At 33.3% G+C, this 21,907-nt stretch overlaps 3 protein-coding genes across 3 annotated transcripts in view; all 3 read right to left on the bottom strand.

Moving 5' to 3' along the window:
• Positions 1 to 2,836: 2,836 nt before the first annotated feature.
• Positions 2,837 to 4,522, bottom strand: LOC139525152 (uncharacterized). Its single transcript, XM_071320338.1, has one exon. It carries the CDS (start codon positions 4,520 to 4,522, stop codon positions 2,837 to 2,839), a length of 1,686 nt encoding a protein of 561 aa, XP_071176439.1.
• Positions 4,523 to 11,058: 6,536 nt separating this feature from the next.
• Positions 11,059 to 13,219, bottom strand: LOC139524016 (uncharacterized). Its single transcript, XM_071318535.1, has 2 exons — positions 12,340 to 13,219; positions 11,059 to 11,752 (listed from the first exon to the last, which is right to left on the bottom strand). The coding sequence occupies exons 1-2, from the start codon at positions 13,117 to 13,119 to the stop codon at positions 11,429 to 11,431; spliced, it is 1,104 nt and encodes a 367-aa protein (XP_071174636.1). The 5' UTR covers positions 13,120 to 13,219; the 3' UTR covers positions 11,059 to 11,428.
• Positions 13,220 to 16,719: 3,500 nt separating this feature from the next.
• LOC139524015 (uncharacterized) overlaps positions 16,720 to 21,907 on the bottom strand; it is a 37,915-nt gene continuing 32,727 nt past the window's right edge. Inside the window, exon 2 of the mRNA XM_071318534.1 lies at positions 16,720 to 18,426. Coding sequence (XP_071174635.1) covers positions 16,971 to 18,380 — 1,410 coding nt within the window. The 5' untranslated portion in view covers positions 18,381 to 18,426 and the 3' untranslated portion in view covers positions 16,720 to 16,970. The remainder of the gene's footprint in view (positions 18,427 to 21,907) is intronic.

Genomic DNA, 21,907 nt, shown 5'->3' with positions numbered 1-21,907 from the left:
AAACAATATGTGCAGACACCTTATATGATAAGGTTGGGTCATTATATTATGTGCTTTTAACCTTATATGATATGGTTCAGTTAACTTTATTGTATCAACAAAAAAAAACAAAAAAAACCTGACAATCTGTGAAATAGTCCAACTCTAGATAGCGATCTTAACTTTTCGAAGGGTTTCTTTCAACTTCACCCCTCGGAACGTTTGACTTAATTAAAGGCTTCCTTATTTAAGTTGCAATCTTATTCATAAAAATTAAATCATGATGGTAAATGGAAGTTCGGAAATATCGTATCAATTAGGAAAACAAGGGAAAATGTACATCATATAAAGATATTTGCGCATCATAAAAGTATATTTTCACATCATATTAGGATCTTTGCACATTATATGATTGAGTACATTTGCACATTATATAAGTATATTTGCACATCTTAGAAGGACATATGCACATTATATAAGGATATTGGCACATCATATATAGGTGTTTGCTTACATAAAATGATAAGTGCACATCTTTCGGTGTTACTGTTTTTCCTTTTTTCCCTCTTTTAGTTGAAGTGTTTCCTTTGGTTTTGGTTTGTGACCCGGATTTGTTTTTCTCTCGGTCGATTTTTGACTTTTGAACCACTGTTGCCTTCGTCTAAAAAAGCTACAAAATCATAGCTGTTATTTGACTCTGGTAGCAGTCTCTCTTTTAAAGTTTGATGTGTTTTTTTTATGTTAATTTCATTGTGTTGATTGATTATCGATCTAATGGTTCTTTGTTTAAGAGAATAATGTTCAAACCAGTTACTTTAGAATATGTTTATAAACAATATGTGCAGACATCTTTATATCATGATAAGGTTTTGTCATTATATTATGTGCTTTTAACCTTATATGATGTGGTAAACTTTACTTTTTATTAACAAAAAAAAAAATCAAAACATGACGGAATCTGTGAAATAGTCAACCAACTCGTGATAGCAATCTAAAATTTTTCGAAGGGTTTCTTTTAACTTCACCCCTCGTAACTTTTGCCTTAAAGGCTTCCTTGTAAGTAGCAATCTCATTCATGGAAATCCTGGTGGGAAATGGAAGTTCTGAAATATCGTATCAACTATGAGTACAAGGGAAAATGTACATCATATAAAGATCTTTGTTCATCATAAAAGTATATTTTCACATCATATAATGATCTTTGCACATCATATGATTTGCACATTATATAAGTATATTTGCACATTATATAAGTGTATTTGCACATATTAGAAGGATATTGTACATTGTATAAGTACATTTTCACATCATATACGTACATTTGCACATCATATAAGTATATTTGCCCATCTTAAAATGATATATGAACATCATATAAGGATATTGGCACATCATATAAAGGTGTTAGCACATCATAAAATGACAAGTGCACATCATATAATGAAAATAGGCATAAGTTAGTGTGGGCGTTCCATACATTGTAGTGGTCTTTTTCAACTTAAAAATTGAAACAATATGACAATGAAAAATGATATCCCGGGCAAATATTAATTTGAAAATATCCTGATTAAAATATTTACCTTTGAGTTTTATTCTTATTTTTGTTTTTGTTTATTATATTGACTACTGCAAAATATCCAAATTGACTGACAAAGTCTGGTACTTAAGGTGGTATGGGAGTCTAAAATAAAAATGATAGCATTTGTTCATACTTTTCCAAAACGTAGTATCTATTGATATATGCTCAAAAATATAATATAAATGATAGGTCACCGCACATTTTCCCAAGTTCAAGGTTGTGACAAAATGACAAATTTTGTATGAATTATACAGGAAAAAACACCATTTTGTGATTAGACACTAAACAAAATGATAGAATTGTAAAATAAGTTAGGAAAAGATCGCTTTCAGACAATGCTTTGAGAATATCAAAAGAAAAGATAGGGCCACTGTATGTTTTTATTTCTGCTAAAATACAAAATAGCAAAATTCCATATAGTTTACTTCAGAAAATGCACTGTTTTAGAGTTACCTCCCTTAAAATACTAATTTAAAAACAACCAAAAATAATCTACACTTGTAGAAATATTAATATTCATAAGTTATATTCTTATAAATTGGTTCTTTTAAATGTAAATTCACATTAAATATCTGCATTCCTGCATCAAATTTTGCTAACTTGATAGAAAATCTGGACCTTAGTTTCTCTGTTTTTTGCAATCCAAGATGTCGGAAGACACCCATACGACCTTAACGTTGCATATTCTACCAGTCAATGAACCATATGTATACACACGCCTGTATGTATAAATTTAAAATTTCATAAATTTCTAAATTATTTACAGTAAAGTTTTAATGGCATTTGTTATCAAATAGTTGGTTGCTATGTGTGTTGGATTATGTTTTTGTTGCAGTTTGGTGTTACTGTTGTTCCTTTATTTTCCTCTTATAGTTGACATGTTTCCTTCGATTTGGTTTATGACCCGGATTTCTTTTTTCTCGGTCGATTTGTGACTTTTGAACTACTGTTGCACTTTGTCTAAAAGAGCTACAAAATCATAGCTGCTATTTAACTCTGGTAGAAAGTATTTATAACACTTGATTGATTGTTGTGTGCATAGCTTAACGTGGTTGATATTTCTTGTATTCTAAGGAAGAGAAAAAATATCTGAAAAATTCTGCAAATTGAATTGACATTGGCAATTAAAAAGATAATTTGTTGGGTAAACGACAAATAAATGATTGTCAATCGTGATCCAAAACTTTATTTTAAAGTATTTTTTATTCTAATAGGCTGCAGTGCTGATGTGTTAAAGTTATTTAAACAATTTGTTTGCTACAATTGTTAAATTATATACTAGCACCCGGATGGATTTACTAAATACATTTTTGCTTTATCAGTTGGCTTGGCTTTATGACTGTCGCATCCGATATACACCTGCCCTCCTTGTGAAATAGCAAGAGAAAATGGATGCAATATTCCCGTGTCTCTTGTATTGAACATAGTTACAAGGTTGCCACAAGTGTTAAGTACATGGATGTAATGTGTGCACCAATCAATAATCAAGACATTGGCTTTTGGTGTTGTTACAATGTCGATTGGTTTGAATGGCATACTTTTGTTAACATGTGGATGTCCACAATATTTATATATATCACCTCCTTGTCTAAGAACTATAACTCCACCTCGATTTTTATCTATATCATAATCCACCACATGAATATCACGTCTACGGGTACTAGTTATACTCCTGGGGTACGTAAATAAAGGTTTTACATTTTTATCATATTCAAACACATTTTCTCTGTCCCCTTTTTCATTCATCACAATTATAGCTTTTCTGTGGCCGTTTTTCGCACCGACTATAACTTTATTGTCACACGTCACATGAATTAGAATTGGTTCCAAAGGGGCTACATTGTATATCGAATTTGAGAGGTTACCAGTACGGCTGTTCATATTTTGTATCCTTGTTCCATCTGTAACCAGGAGAAGCTCGTTCAAAGCAGTCATAGCCATGCTGAAGACCTTAACTGAAAATGCTGCTTTTATATTAAGGTTATTTCTTTCTGGTTTTACTCGCTGTATAGTGTTATCCTCATTGCATGATATCCAAATCGAATCGTTAAAATATGGCAATATATAATCGATTCTTGACATTTCAGTTTGATACTTTTCATCGACATTCATTACAAGTGCTATTTTACCTGAAGAATTTTCATCGTGCTGTAAAATTCCAAAGTTGTAGCGGTACTTGATGATCTCTCCAGGAATAAAGTTTGGCATTGATTGATAAATTGCCTTTACTTTTGGCTGCTGGATGTCTGCATATTCACCAAAGATTTTAAAGTTCTTAAAAAAATCTGCAACCTCAGATTTAGTTATAAAATTATCTATTTCATTTAATTTGCAATTTGCCTTCTCTATTGATGTAGAAATAGCAGCTATATCCGTTTCTATGGACTGAAAAATAACATTGTAACTCTGATCTAATTCATAATATAGTTCTTTGATATATTGGTCAACTGCATTTTTCAAATCTTTCTGATGTGCTATTATATTATTCCTTACTTTAGTATATTTTGAGTTTTCACGACACTTAAGCGCAGAAAGTTCTTTGTTTCTCGTCGTCATTTTCGATATAAATTTCCGAGATTTATTTTGTCTTATCCTCAGTGTTTCTATATTCATTTTGTAAATTTCACCAATTTCCGTTAAATCATGTTGTTTATGTGCTTTGGGAACACAGGTAGGACACACTAAGTCGTCACATTTCTTACAAAATAGACAGCAATATTGCTCATAATGTTTTTGGCAGTTTATATGTTTAAAATCAAACTCCTCCGTACATTTTTCCACTTCTGTGACATGTATAATCTTGTGGTCTTTTGCATTTCTTATTTTTAGATGAATCTTGTCTTTGCACTTTTCACATATCAAAAGACTACAGTCTAAACATTTCCATTGTATCGTATTTCCATCTTCACAGAATTGGCAGGAAATAGGTATTTGTGCTTTCCTTGCAGATCTTGAATGTGCCATTGCTTGATTTCAACTATATATGTGATCATATTTATACATACACTTTACCTGGGTTTTATACGAACGGTGTAAACAAAGTTTTATTCTACGTTATTCATGTATAACATTTGAAAATAATTAAATTGAAATATTTACCATTTTTAAATCACCAAGTATAAGATATATACGGAAGCCCATAGGGGACCTAAAAAAAAAAAATTATTTCGTTATCTCAATATAAATATCGTTATTTCGATATAATTAAATCGTTATTTCGATATAATTACATCGTTATCTCGATATATTTATATCGTTATCTCGATATTTAATTTATTTCGTTATCTCGATATAATTATATCGTTATCTCGATATTTAAATCGTTATATCGATATATTTATTTCGTTATCTCGATATAATTACATCGTTATCTCGATATATTTATTTCGTTATCTCGATATAATTATATCGTAATATCGATATATTTATTTCGTTATCTCGATATAATTACATCGTTATCTCGATATTTATATCGTTATATCGATATATTTATTTCGTTATCTCGAAATAATTATATCGTTATATCGATATTTATTTTGTTTATCTTGATAAATTGACGCGTCACGTGTTTATTCCAGCATGGCGTCTAGGAATGAAGATGAACCGAACGTGAGTGTGATTGTTGTATTTGTTTATATCGATTTGTTGACTTATCACAAGTAAAAGTATTTTTCTTTATCTTTGTGAATGTTCGGCATGTATATACTATATTAAATTTATTCTATTTATGATTCGCAATACAGGAATCGTGAAGTAACAGGACTTTGGTCCAAAAAGGTCTGCTAAGTATTAAGGTTCTGTCCAAGTCAAAATGTAGGACATCAAAATAGAATTGTCAATATGGTTATTATTTCAAAATTGTTATGATTTGAAAATATATTTGTGTCATTGAAAATAGGCCCCAAACAGTTGAACCAGATATCGAAACAAGGTCTTAAACACCGTGGAAATCCCCATCTTGTTCAACTGAAAGTGAGCACTGTTTCTGTATTAAATGTATTATCTACTAAATAAGCTAGGGTAGGGTTTTGTCACTTAGATTTATATTTAAATACTATTAAATTCTACATACACATGTAAATAAATTAAACAAAGAATGCATGAGACTTAGATATTGTTTTTCCGACGGCGTCAGCGGCAGCGTTCACAATTTTCACGTTTATGATTTAGCTGAAGTTACACATGAACCACTGATACTAGATCATAATATTTTTTATGTAGTTGCATTAGTATCCGGTAGTATATTTCGGATACATGATGATTTTACGCCTATGACCCCGCAGTCACGGTCCATTGACTGGTGTTTTCAATGCAAATTCAATGCTAAAGTTTGTGATATTTATAGATTATTTAAATATATTGCATAAATCCATATCGGCCCGGTTATCATCCCGATACCCGATATCGGCTGAGTCGTAGTCGGGAAGGCGCAAAAATTTTGGCCGGGTATATAATTTACAAAATATGAAGACTTGGCAAAAATTCACATTTTTTTTCAAAGGAATATTTGTGACTGGACATTTAGCAACAAACTCAGCTACTATACATGGTAGACCATGCAATGATATTTTGTCAAGAAATAGATCGTAGGTAGTACATCTGGGTTCACTAAGAATTTGGTCATTCCTACCTACTTTTGATGCTCATATATTTATCAATAACAGGAGGGACATCCTGTGGCTCATAGACACATTTTCTAGTTTAAGCAGGGCATCTGTGACTCATGGACACATTCTGTCTTCATTAGGGCCCCACATTGAGGATCTGTTGATAATCGTCATATTTAGATGTACATGTACATGTATTATATGTATTGGTATTTTGTTGGGCAATGTATGATAAATATGGGTTGAAAACCCTTGCCTGTAATTATAAATTATGCAATTCATTGACTGCTCCCTACATGTGTAACTTCAAAGCATATTTTAGCAGCGATTGATGCCGTTCAAAATTACTGCACTTTTCTTGTATCGCTGGTGCTTTCGACTGGAGAAATGTCGTACACAAGCATCGCACAAGTTGGCACTCTGAGGCTGGTGGGGAGCAAGAAGGTGAACCGTGGTTTATTTTTATCAATAGTACCGCTTAAGTAGACGCTAGAGACTGTCTTTACCTTGTTGTAGGGTATGAACGATTCGTTCATTGTTGAAGACCCTACATCAACTGTCAAGATGAAGAACAGGAATAAAAGCCCTATTCATTGATAATTTTTTATTTATATAATATGTGTGTTGTGTGCGATTTTGACCCATGTACATTTACCCCATACCCTTTTGTTTTCTATGTACACCTTTTAAATTTTTGTAATTGTGGCGCAGGACCCTCTGTGACTTTGTCAGTATTCCAGCTTCTGGTGTAATCTCATTAAAATTCTCAGGTCTCTAAATTGAGTGTAGTGACTCTTAATAATGCTGGTTAACAAATCAATTTACTGTATTATTTCAGATGGATCCCCAGACATTTTTAGCGATGTCAGATGAACAGTTACATACTTATATACCAGCATACGGGGACATTTATGCTGCCAGGAGATACTTTAAAGATCTAATGAAAAGGGAACATAAAAACCAACGAAGTGATTCTCTATTTAAAAAACTGAGGAGAAAGATGGGAAAAGAAAAGTCCTCAGATAGTGAGGAAGAAGGTGAAGGTGACAAAAAAGGCACAAGAAAAAAATCCAAGAAGACAGATGGATTTCAGCTGCACAGCAACAGAAGTGAAAAACTTCGGGGCAATTCAAATGCAAAAAAGGCAGTCAGACAAATTGAAATAGGATGGTTTGAATATGAATATGATGACAATGCTTATCACCAAGTGAAAACCCCAAATGGGGGAGAAGCCAGACATGTATCTGCTCCAAAATCTTGGCTTTCAAACGATATAATGGAACATGGGAAGAAATTGTTTTTTAGAAATGGGAAGTCCAAAAAGGGAATGGTAACAGAGTTTGATTTTGAAATACGAAATTTCATGGGAGAGTCTATCGAAGAAGATTGCACAGTTGCAGATTTGTATGACGAAACAGGATTACTATGCCAGGCAATGCTTCTTTGTTATCTGTCAGAAATACAATGACTTAGATTGCAATTGGTATTTGTTTTAATTAATACAGTTATTTTTATGTTTACATGTATGATTAATATGACATACAAGAGATGTTTGAATATTTGACTATTACATGTATTCTGTACACGATCAAAATGACTATTGTGTTTGTTGAAGAATATTTTACACAATTTAACTGCTGAGACAAGCATGAAATATGTTGGTTTTTTAGAAAAAGGATTATTTGATCTTACTTCAAAAGTTTAATTATATTACACCTATATTAAAAATTGATCAGAACTTTGAATTTTATGTAGAATGCTGTTCAGAGATTTGTTGGGCATCTCTTTCTTGCGTGACAGAGGTGTCAATGACCAGAGACACATTTCTTTTATTTCCTATGAGGTGTGAGCCTTTCCACAATCATGAAGATCTGTAAAGAATATCATATTTGTCAAGACTTTTGACTCCACTGATAAGTTATAACTAACGTAGTATTTTAGTAAGATTAATAAAAGTTTGAAAAACTATCTTTTTATGATTTTTCAGTTACCAATTAGTGTTGGTCAGAATAAACAAATGAAAGCTGGCAAACACAACATCTTCAGAACACGATGTCATTGTGCACCTTATTAGCTCATGATCACCTAAATATAAGGTAGGGTGAGCTATTGATACACTGTTGTGTTCGTCGTTCGTTACCTTTCTTTGAAAAAATCTTCTCTGAAACCACAGACAGGATTTTCCAAACTTTGTCCAGATGCTCCTCAGAGTATCTTAACTTTTAAAATTGCATCCATTATTTTGATTTGTTAAAAAAACATAGCTGCCATGGCTTAAATAGACCATCTGAGTCCAACACCTGTTTTTACAAATAACTTAAAATATCAAAACTGGCAGATTTTGATTGGTCAATTTTGAAGAATCTTTTTTTTCACAAACCATTGAAAGAACAGGAACTGGAACTAACAACATAGTTTCTACTGAAATCCTCAAAAATGTTACTTTTTGGACCGATCCGAAATTCAAAATGGCCACCAGCAAAGGTCAGAGTTTGGATTGAAACACTTTGAGACACGTCATTTTCATCTTCTTTTGGAGAACATTGGAAATAATTTGAAATGAAGCTCGAATTTTTAGTTAGGGAGCTACCATTTGATTTTTAAAGGGGGGGGGGCTAGGATGAAATTTGAAAAAAAGGCAGGACAGGAGTTTTGAGTAAAAAAAAAGTCAGGATAAACTAATTTAAAAAAAGGCAGGACCGAATAGAGTGAAAAATAAAAATGCAGGACAGAGATTACAACAACAAAAAAATGCAGGACAAAATTTTTCACCGCCAGGGGCTCGTTTGTTCATTCGTTGAAATTACATAACTCGTGTTGATATTTCTCGATATTCAACCTTCACTCATGGTGAAACCTATACTTAGCTCACCTACCTAAAATGTAGGGTGAGCTTTTGCCATCACCTTGCGTCCGTCGTCCCGGTTCACTTTTCTTTTAAAATCTCCTACTCTGAAACCTCTGAAAGGATTTTTGTCCACCATGGCTGAAATAGACTATGGGGTTATGGCACCTTCTTTGCAAATAAGTCAAAAACTTATACAGATATCAGAGATATTCTAGCAGAAGGTAAAATTGATCTGTACAATCAGTCATAATGATTTGCCTCTGCCGAAATTTAAGTTCAGGTTGATCGAAAAACTTGTTTAAGAGCTATGGCCCCTTATTTGCAATTTTTGTCTCGCCTGCGACGAAAGTCGCAGTATGCGAGACATAGGTATTACTATCAGGTGGCGTAAACTATTTGTTTAAAGCTTTATATTTCAGAAGACCTGTATGCTTCATATCTTGTATGCATATACCTTATGTTACGAAGTTTCCGTCTGTCATATGTCCTTTGTCCCTGACCTCATTTTCATGGTTCAGCGACTGCTTGAAAAAAAGAGATTTTTTTGTCATATGAATTTCTCACTTATTATGAGTAATAGGATAACCATATTTGGTATATGGGTTCATTGCGACGTTTTCATGTCTGTCAGACAAGTTTCACCTGACCTGGACCTCATTTCATGGATCAGTGATGAAGGTTAAAGTTACGTGATTAGGTCCGTTTCTCAAATACTATAAGCAGTAGGTCAACCATATGTGGTGTATGGAATGACTGTAACGGGTACATGTCAGTCTGGCAGGTTTCATCTGACCTTGACCTCATTTTCATGGTTCATTGGTCAATGTTAAGTTTTCATGGTTTGGTCTTTTTCTTGTATACTATAAGCAATAGGTCAACTATGTTTGGTGTATGGAATGATTGTAAGATGTACATGTCTGTCTGGCAGGGTTCATCTGACCTTGACCTCATTTTCATGGATCATTGATAATTTTAAGTTTATGTGAAACTTGTAGTGAAACTTTATCATTAGGACCATCAACATTAAACCAATCATGGTTAGTAAAGCAGGCGAGACATTTCAGCGTGTGCACTCTTAAGCTTGTTTAACGAATCCACTACAAAGTAACGACACTTGTGTAGGACCTATATAGTGAACACCTATATCAAGTTTGGTTCGATTCTGATTAGTGATTCTCAAAAAGGGAGATGCAAATGTGGTTTTCCATAGGGTTTCAATGCAAATTTTGACCTCCGCTAGTGGCCAGACAGTTTGAATTTCGGATCGGCTCAAAAAGTAACAACACTTGTTAAGGACTTTGGTAAGAACATATTTACTTATAATTAGATTCAATCAAATCAATTCAGTAGTTATAGAAAACTCTTGAAAATCGACCAAACAGAATGTTCAAAGTCCCCTGGTGGATGTACGTACGGACGGGCGGACGGACAAGGGTAACACTATATGCCAGAATACCCATAGTGGTTCCAAAGAAGATTTTTAAACTAAACGGTTAATGGACGGAAGACGGATGCATGATGATGGCATTGGCTGAGGCTCGTGTGATTCTTCAGATTAGGTGCAACAAAACACAAACCAACATATAAATATAAAAAAGAAGATGATATGGTATGATTGCCAATGAGACAACTCGCCACAAAAGACCAAATGACTCAGAAATTAACAGCTATAGGTCACCGTACGGCCTTCAACAATGAGCAAAGCCCATACCGCATAGTCAGCTATAAAAGGCCCCGAAATCACAAATGTAAAACAACTCAAACTAGAAAACTAACGGCCTACTTAATGTACAAAAAAATGAACGAAAAACAAATATGTAACACAGCAACAAACGACAACCACTGAATTACAGGCCCCTGACTTGGGACAGGCACATACATACAGAATATGGCGGGGTTAAACATGTTAGCGGGATCCCAACCCTCCCCTAACCTGGGACAGTGGTGTAACAGTACAACATAAGAACGAACCATAAAAATCAGTTGAAAAAGGCTTAACTCATCAGATGGATACAAATATAAATACATCAAACAAAAACACAATGTCAACTGGAAAGATTTCTTGAGATTGCATAACTTAGTTTTGCAAATGCTTAAAATATTATGAATATTATATACATCATACAATTTAATTAAACAATGTTAAATGATAAGTTTTTTTCCGCAAAATACGTTGAACAGAAGACGACGTGCTTCAAACTTTGGAATTCGTAAAATGAAGATTTATCTGAGAATTGTATTTTGTTTATTAATTTTTTTTTATCATTGTCCATCAGATATCTATCTATCCTCGAGGCTTAATGATTATGTAATGATATCAACATAGTTCATTATCAAACATAAATATTCACAAATCCATAAATATCCTGCGTTTTACGGATAAACACTCAATAATTGTGTGATGTCAAATATGATTCACAAATGACTAAGTAACCATTGACGAAGACCTAAGTAAAGAGCTTTGCATTCGTTTATATTTGTCGGAGGATCTACTTGATTAGCCCTCATGTACAAACAACCAAGTTCAAATAACTCTTCCTCACATGGAAAAAGGTCGTCATGTGCGCATTCCGATTTACAAATCTCCAACTCATCATCCGAAATACTTTGTACATAATCTGCTGATGCCCATAATTCGGGTAGTAAGTAAAGAGCTATTGGACGATCATCAGGAAGGTTTGAACGACTTCGCCTGATACGATGCATATCCCACACCAATGCTGTTTCTTCGAGTTCAGCCTGAAAAATAATCATTGACACATGTATACTATCCACTGCACTTCTACAAATGCGACGCGGACGAGGAGCAAAATGCTTGATAATGCTGAGGCCGTAGTTTTTTATTATTTTTTTATTTTTATGAATCCTCAAACTATGAATTTTGTCAGAAAATGTCCTAAACATAAAATATAATAAGTATGGCCTTACTGGAAAGACAGCAATGGTACATTAATTTGACATAAGACTGATTATATTTTATTGACATTTCGTGATTATAATGACTTGTATTCCTTTCATTCTGGCCAAGTGAAAAAACATTCACGTGCATTTTTTCAAAATTTTACAGAGATGGATGATCATTGTTAATTTGAGCAGAAAACATGTTTAGACTCAATAATAAATATAATTTCAGCAAATTTCAAATCCTAACCAAAGTTAATGAGTAATGCAACCAGAAAAACAAACCAACCTGCTCAGAAAGATATTCAAGGTTGAACCTCCACCACCACCACCACACACATACCCTACCGCCATACCCGTGACCCATGATACATCTCCAACACAATACCTCGATGAAGGATTTCATGTGAAGATGAATAACATACCTGTAGTAACTTCATGCAGCAAAACTGTACTAGATTAACATCAAGTTTATTGCCAGTAAAATTCCCAGTATCTCTAAGATCCTTCATTTCTTTTATCCATTTCCCTGTACATTGTTTGCGAAGAATTGCCCACCAAGACTCTATTCGAGTGTTTAAAGTACTTTTTCCATAAATGAATGAATCTTCATTTCTTTCGTTTCTTGATAAAAAATTCTGCATTGCTGCAACGGTGCCATTTTCGGTACCCATATCACCCCTCATATGATAAGGATACCCACCTGCATTCTGTATAGCCTCAATAAAGTATTTTGCTATGACTTTTGGATCGCTGCTAGTTTTTCCTACTTTAACCCACATCATTTTTCTCGAGAAGCCATCTACACAACCGTTAATACATAGGCCATATGGTTTGAGTTTATCGTATGAATCAATATGCCAGCAATAGTTGGGGCCTTGGCTGAAATATTTTCTTCTGATTAAGCGATGCCTTGACCTCATTTCTACTCCTCTAGGGTCAACTAGTTTAAGAATGTGTCTAATACTTTCTCTGGTTACTTTCAATCCATGTAGGACACATTTATTATACATCCATCTATATCCGTGTGAACCGTTTGATTCTACATCTGATTCTACAAAATTTATTACCGTACGTAAATCCGTATATTCCTTCCTTCGAGACAAGTGCATGTTCCGTAGAATCCTTTTTAGATGGCGTAAAGACAAAGAAATGCCATGGTTTAACAATAAAACTTCTACAATGTCTTTGTATGGTAAATTCATGTAGAAATAATTCTCCACAAGACGGAAAACCTTCTGCAAAGAAAACGCAAATTATTATGATAGTTTATAATGGTTTCATAGATCTACCTAGTAAATTCCTCTTAAAAGTCCGTATTTTTGTGCAATATACAGTGATGCATTTTTAAATTATTGAATGAAAGTAATACTTTAGGCTCTCCGTCTCATCAATTTCCCACAGAAAGTCACAAAACAAGAAAAAATAGTTTTAGTTCATGCTTCTGGTTATTTTTTTTTTTGTTGAGTACTATTTGCCTATTTATGTTTAGTTATCTGTGGGGTTTTGCTTTCTTTTTAGCTTTTCGTGTTCTTATTATGTTTCTGCCTTGTAAATATATATGGACTTTGCCTTTTAAATAATGATAACAGTTGTTAACAGGACCTTGGTTCTGTTTTCAAATATCTAGTCCCATTAGGCTGTATAAAAAATGGTGGTTTCCAATCTAAGTTGGCCAACAACAGACAAAATTAATTAAACAAAGTCAAAAACCCATATGAAACAATGCTCACGTTCGGTTATACCTGTTCATTCCCAGACGCCATGTTGGTATATAACACGTGACTTAAGTCAATTTATCAAGAAAAACAATAAATATCGTTATAACGATATAATTAAATCGAAATAACGAAATAAATATATCGAAATAACGATTTAATTATATCGAGATAACGAAATAAATATATCGAGATAACGATTTAATTATATCGAGATAACGAAATAAATATATCGAGATAACGATGTAATTATATCGAGATAACGAAACAAATATATCGATATAACGATTTAAATATCGAGATAACGATATAATTATATCGAGATAACGAAATAAATTAAATATCGAGATAACGATATAAATATATCGAGATAACGATTTAATTATATCGAAATAACGATTTAATTATATCGAAATAACGATATATATATTGAGATAACGAAATAATTTTTTTTTTTTAGGTCCCCTATGGGCTTCCGTAGATATAAATAGACTTACCGAACGAAGTTAATGTGGTTTACCGAAATTTAGAAATAACAACGTTAAAATTATCATATCATTATTTTGCAATGGAGACGATACGATATTAAAGTAGGGGAATATACAAATAGATTGATGTACTTGTTTAGGGCGTGAAAGTATTTTAAAAAAAGTATGTTTTTGTAACACGATTTTGCAGTACGCCGAGGAGTTCATATGTACATTTACACATATAGTAATGCAGCCTAGATCATCAAACAATTGTGAAACCGTGCATGTTTGTGCGTCTAAAGTAATGCGACCAGATTCGTCTATTTACACGGTTAGATTCAGCATATTATTAAAGTAACCCATGAATTCTAGACGACATTGGATTTAACCCCATTGAAGTGGGTCAATTTCAAATAATAAGCAATTTGTAGAGCCTCATTGTATAATTAACATACAAACGATTGTCCTGAATTGAGAAAAAAAAAACGTTTGTTTTGGTCCTTTGATAACTATTTTATACCTTATTCTTAAACAGTTCAAACATTAACCCAACAAACCAATCCAAAAATTCCTAAGTATGAAATCTTGTGGTTCAATTTTATAGAGATACATACACTAGTCTAAAACAAAGTTTATGTCTGACAACTTCATGTCGTGTTAATTTTAGCTAATTTGCTTTTCTATATGTTTCTTGTTTTTCTTTGTTACATATGACGTGCCTCTGTCCTAATACATCCCGTCATTTTGTCAATGTACCATATATATTTTTTTCATTTTTGTCTTTCATTTTTACTTAATTAATATGCTTTGTCTATTTGCCTTTTTGTGCTTCTTTGTTACATATTTTTTGGTTTGTATAGGAATTTAAATTACTAGTAACACAATGTTGACTGCTGTACTGACATTTTTACCTTTTATGTTTGTTTGTTTTGTTCACTCATCGTTGTCAATATGATGGAGTGGTATGCGATTGTCATAACAGTGAGAGGTTTACCTAGCTATAAAACCAGGTTTAATCCACAATTTTCAACATAAGAAAATGCCTGTACAAAGTCAGGAATATGACAGTTGTTGTCCATCTGTTTTATGTGTTTGAGCTTTTAAGTTTCGCATTTGATTAGGAACTTTCCGTTATGAATATACCTCGGAGTTCAGTATTTGTGTAATTTTATTTTTTTCGGACTACGACGACATTGCATCACCATTTTACAGCCGAAAATTTATAGATATTGGTAAAGAAAATGAATTAAGTTAATGCTGAAATTCACAAAGAGGGAATACATACACCGGTATTAAAAGCTGTCTTTTGCAATAAAGGATGTTTTATACTATTTTCGCCTTATCAGAAGAACTCTTCAAATTGCTCCAGACTTTTTGACATCATGTAATGAATAATCAGAACCACACATTTAAATTTTCACGCACATCATATAACGCAATAACCACATCATATAAAGATGTTTGCACATAATATAAGGGAAACGGATATTTGAACATCAAATATGGATATTTTCTTATCATATACATATAAGTATATTCACACTTCATTTAAATTAAATGATCTTGCACATCAAAGAATTACATTTGCACATCATATAAGTATATTTGCACATCATATAAGTATCTTTGCACATCATATAAGTATATTTGCACATCATATAAGTATCTTTGCACATCATATACGTATATTTGCACATCATATAAGTATCTTTACACATCATATAAGTATATTTGTACATCAAATAAGTATCTTTGCACATCATACTAGGATATTTTCACATCATATAAGTATCTTTGCACATCATATGAGTACATAAAGACTTCAATTTAGTATGGTTTACCACCATAAAAGGATGTTGGCGGTAAATCATATAAGGATATGTGCGCATCATATAATTTAAAAGGTGATTTTTGTTAAAGTTGGGCATCACACGGCTTTTAGTTCTTTTTATCAGTAAAACAAAATTTCTAATAGTCCTATTGACATTAAGAAGAATTTTTTGCGAAGCGACTGAAGCTGTTCCATGGAGGGACTTCCGCATAATTCTACCTCAGGACAAATAAAGTGTCTGCTAGTATAGTACCATCAATAACATTTTTTCCATCAACTATGGATCTCTACGAAAAAAAAACCAGATTTTCTATGGAACGAGAACGAGAAAAGGACAGCATACCCAAGTAGCGTTAAATAACTATACTAGTAAATGAGAAATGAGTATGAGAACACGTGTGAGAAATGAGTATGAACTCACTCAAGTATTTGAAATAAAAAATCTATGTGATTTCTTATACGAGTCTCGTATTTGGGCTTACAACTTACGTGTTTTAAATAAGTATAGATTCTAGGCGAAGATTAAATATAAAATTATCTCGCAAATGAATTACTGCATTTGTTTTAATTTGCGCAAATGCGATGCGCTATCGCTGATCGGCATTTTTTTTTATTTGGGGTTTCTATAGAATATTTTGTAAACTTGAGGTTTCCTGGCTACTAAATCTTGTACACAGGTTAGACAAGGGGAGAAATGTGATTGGTTAACTTTCAGTGATAATTATTTTCTTATATGCAATGAAATGTTATGTGAAATTTTTTCTATAGTACTGGACAAGACAAAACTTTACTCATGCCAAGTATTTCTTTATTTGAAACAAAGATACATTCTGAACAATGCTTGAAAAGTGCAAATTTAACAAAGAATAATAGGGGGAAATCAATGGTGGTATTACACCTGTAAGGAAAACAGTTTAATACTAACACGGCATATTCAAATGTATTGCATAGACAGAGATTACAAACGTGCAATGATTACCACACTGCACAGCATTCGAACATCCTTTCACCGGGCAACAAAATAAAAAAAAATGAAATCACGTGCGAGTTTGTTGACAAGACTCTAATGCTTGTTGAACTCTGTAAATGTTAACTGTTTGATTCCGGTACAACGGAACAGAAACATAATTTAGACCTAAGTTATAGCTTAAACTCATGTAACAAACATTTGATTCAACAGGTGTAAATTCAACTACGCATGTTCCCCTTTGCGTAGCAATCAAGTTTACCATACCGGCACCATGAGGACCAATCACAATCGAGGAATTTGCAAAACGCTCCAACTGAATCTCCAGAGATGGCAATGATCTATCATCATGAACAATGAAGTCTAAGTTAACTTGTTTTGCAAAATTTTCTACCAATATCTGAATTTTGTTAAAGTTAGGCATCACACGGCGTTTAGTCCTTTTTATCAGTAAAACAGAATTTCTAATACTAGTCCTATGAACATTTGGCAGAATAGTGTTGCGTAACCACTGAATCTGTTCCATGGAAGGCCTGCCGCATAATCCTACCTCAGGAACAAATAAAGTGTCTGCTAGTATAGTACCATCAATAACATTTTTTTCATCAACTTTTATCAATTTTAGCCATTTCATCACATATCGATTTTTCTGACTCACATGGATAAAACTATTTTGTTTTTCCGATTCAGACAATAGTGCTAACCCTACTAAAGCTTCCATTGGGAAATGCCATATGCCTTGACTCCAGTAGAGAGCGATCGAGAAAACTCGATTATATCGTTTCAGTGAAATCTTGCGTAACGATAAGTTTCCTGAAGTAACACAGCCTCCATTTCGTACTGCTAAATTATCTTTAGTATGCACAATCCAACCATCAGTAGAGACAACAACATCTTGGAATTTCGCAATTCTACCAACATGGTTTTTAGCACCATCAAAACCATGCCATAACTTTAATTGCTGTAAATCATGTTGGGCTAAAATGTTACTAAGCCTTCTGTAGTGTTCCCTGATATTCCGTTTAAGGCTCTGTATATTTTCCGGATCCATCGTTATATTACCCACTAGATTGGAATCATATGGAGGTAGTTCTTTGTAAGTTACATTGTACCAACTCGGATTCTTATTATCCCAGATAAAGGGGGCATTCTTCGCTAGCATAGTACGAGTTATTATGTTGTTTCCAGAATATATTTTCCGAGTTGGAAATGTTATGAAAGAAAGTTTAGTACCACCAGATGACAGCTTCTGAACATCATTACTGGAAAACGATGAATCATATTTCACATTTGTGCGAAGTAGAGATTTCTGTAATATAATATACCACATTGAAGACAGATAAACCAGACAAAGAAACGCCATCGACATATAACAGTAATGTTTGCAATGTCTCGAACAGCCGAGACTTTTATGTTTAATCATATTGAAAGAATCGATCAATTTAAGGTTGTTCATTTTATGCCTACGAATATTCGACATATCATGTTTTTTTTCTCTGATATAGTCGGTTTAAATTCCACACAATCTGCAAAAAGAAAGTGAATATATTATATATAATTTAATAAATGAACCATTATAGGCTAATTACACATACATTTGAATTAGATGAGAGCTATACTCCAATTAGTTTTAAAAAAAACCCCGACATACCAAAAGCCAAGGTCATCTAAGATACACATTATTTTAATTATTTTCGCTCCTCAAAATAACAAGATTGTTTTAATTTGATAGTATATAAATAAATAACGGAACTTAAAAGTAGAATAAAATGACAGGTCCGTGTCCTTGTTTTCAAGATATAATAAATTGAAAAATGGCGGGAAATTCTTCTCTCTAGAGTTTTCATACATTTAATATGTGCACCCTTAAATAACAAATTGCCGATTGAAACATGAAGGTGGCAAAACGTATTGAGAGAAAACCGTGTTTGCCATCTATGTAAAAATCGACAAATTGGTGTTGAATATCACTATATATTTGAATGTACTTTTTTCGATCAATGTATTTATCCTCCTATTTTGTACAACGACATAATACATTCAAATTCTAGAAATTTATGTCGAGTACACGATAACCAGTCCTCAAGAAACTTTGTTTATTTATAAAAAATATTAGTACTTTTGTTTGTCCTCCTGGCTAGTGACTTCTGTAACCTCTCTCCTTGTTTTGTATATATTGTAAATAGTTATTGTTGTTATCTCTGTACTGATGTAATACATTGGTTTTATGAGACTAAAAATATATTAAGACATTAAGGGCCAGCTGAAGCACGCCTCGAGGTGTATGATTTTCTCGCTGTATTGAAGACCCATTGATGGCCTTCAGCTGTTTTTTGCTCTTTTATAGTCTGGTGGTTGTCCCTTTGACACATTCCCCATTTCCAGTTTCAATTTTATTGATCATTATAGTATCAATCCTATGTCATTCCACTGTTATTGCATACATTGTCGAAGGTTGAGATATCAGAAAACTAGTTTTAACCATGACACATGCAGAGCCGGATTAAGCCCCCCCCTTTTCCGTGAGAAAAAATTGTTAATTATATAGGGAGCCATTGAAGCATGACTGGATCGGGCTCTCTCTTAGGTAGTCATTGTTCCCTCCCGGTGTGAACAATTCTAGATTCACCACTGTCATGTGCATGTGCCTATTCTAAGTCAGTAACATGGTAAGTGATGTGATGGTATTTTCAACAGCCGCGGATCCAGCTACTTTTTAAAACGTAGGACTCCAGTACCCGGAACATCATGAAACGTTCAGATAAATAAAAAGATTAATAAAAAAAAAAAAAACACTTCCTGCCTTGAATCTGTCAATGCCCAATATTTCTTTTAAGGAAATTGCAGTTCAGCCCTTTTGGTTGTTAAAAATAAATGTATCAACTTTGAGCTTGGTATTAATTATTTTCTGAAGAGCGTTAAACTTTGCTGACCTTTCAATATATAGATTTCAACAATATGTCTCAAAAGATTATACCATATCAGGAGGATGTCATAGCTGTACTATTATTTTCATAGCCAGAAAATAGAAGTACTTTTGCTAATCAATATTTATAACATGTAAATGAGAATTGTACCACGTGATAATAGTTTGAACTGGACTGGTTTGATATCATTTAAATCTTTAAAACACGGATAATAAAGTTGCCCGTGACAGAGTCCTTGTTTATAATCACTCTGTTATCTCTGTAAAGTAATTTAAGTTGTCAGGCGGTCAAAACCAAAACAATGAAGCTGAATTTGGTAAATTTTTCGTGTTTTCGAAGATTTATTTTTCTTGCAATAGGGACAATTTAACTTTACGTGGGAACCTAGAGTTCCAACGACTATACATACAACTTGGACTTGCTTATTCTTTGGAAATTTAAGTTTCAAGTTTCATCGCCGCAACCTGTTTTTGTAATGACCTTGTTAGCCAGTTTTCAGCACGAAGTTTGCACGTTGCAGTCATTTAAGCCTGTATTTTATACTGCAATGTTAAAAGACTCTCGCTTCGATTTCTAAACTAGCCCAGGAACCTTGATTTTTTCAACGACAGTCATCACGTTTCGTTTAAATGGTGTATATTGTTGTGTATATATTTATTTTCTGTCCTCGCAACCTGTCGATCACTTAAATTAAAGTTAAAACTTTCAAAATTTCCTATCATTTGAATATAAAGTTTCCGTGACCCGTATCCGATTTCTTTGGTATACTATTCAAATAAGCAAAGTGGCGCTGATTTCTGGATATAATGGATCTCACGTGTAAGCATTTATAATTACCTACAAATGTTAATCTAAATTTTCTTTCTAAATAGCTGCGAGTGTTAACGAGAATAGATTTTATATTCAATGCTTATGGACTGGTGAACTGAAGTGACTGAAACTGGTAATAAAAAAAATATTATTTTTTATGCCCCACCTACGATAGTAGAGGGGCATTATGTTTTCTGGTCTGTGCCTCCGTTCGTCTGTGCGTCCGTCCGTCCGTTCGTCCCACTTCAGGTTAAAGTTTATGGTCAAGGTAGTTTTTGATGAAGCTGAAGTCCAATCAACTTGAAACTTAGTACACATGTTCCTTATGATATGATCTTTCTTATTTTAAAACAAAATTAGACTTTTGACACCATTTTCATGGTCCACTGAACATAGAAATTAAAAGTGTGAGTTTCAGGTTAAAGTTTTTGGTCAAGGTAGTTTTTGATGAAGCTGAAGTCCAATCAACTTGAAACTTAGTACACATGTTCCTTATGATATGATCTTTCTTATTTTAAAACAAAATTTGACTTTTGACACCATTTTCATGGTCCACTGAACATAGAAATTGAAAGTGTGAGTTTCAGGTTAAAGTTTTTGGTCAAGGTAGTTTTTGATGAAGCTGAAGTCCAATCAACTTGAAACTTAGTACACATGTTCCTTATTAGTTGCTCTTTTTACTTTCAAGGCCAAATTAGATTTTTTACCCAATTTCACGGTCCATTGAACATGGAAAATGATAATGCGAGTGGGGCATCCGTGTACTTTGGACACATTCTTGTTTATAAAGGCTTAATAAATGTATATTAGACATGACACATGGACAACAAATATCTAGAAAGAGCTCCGGGAATGAAAATATTTTTCCATTGATATTTCAAAATTATTTTAAATACACGCGCGACTGGTGACGTTTGCAAGATAGTGATCAGCATTCAGCAGCGAATCTGGTTGTTATATACTGGCGGCAATTTGGTACATGTATTGGTCGAGGAAGGCGTGTCCGGAGAAAAAAACCCAACTTCGGTTGTCAAATAAGTTCGGGGTAGAACAAAAATCACTTCGATAGTACGATAGAAGCTGACATACTAGCATATAACCGGGGCGGATCTAGGATTCACGGTTAGGGGGCGCAAATGTTTATTGAGGTTAAATTATTGAAATATTCTTCTAAAGGGGTGAAATGTTAAATTAGATATATCGAACTATTGTGTGGTAAAATTAGCGACAAATTAAAGTTCCAAGCTGAAACCGCCTAAATCCGCACCTG

This window comes from Mytilus edulis, chromosome 5 (assembly GCF_963676685.1).
Source record: "Mytilus edulis chromosome 5, xbMytEdul2.2, whole genome shotgun sequence".
Classification (NCBI taxonomy): domain Eukaryota; kingdom Metazoa; phylum Mollusca; class Bivalvia; order Mytilida; family Mytilidae; genus Mytilus; species Mytilus edulis.
Note: the sequence above shows the minus strand (reverse complement) of the source record. Positions and strands in the feature narration are given on the sequence as shown.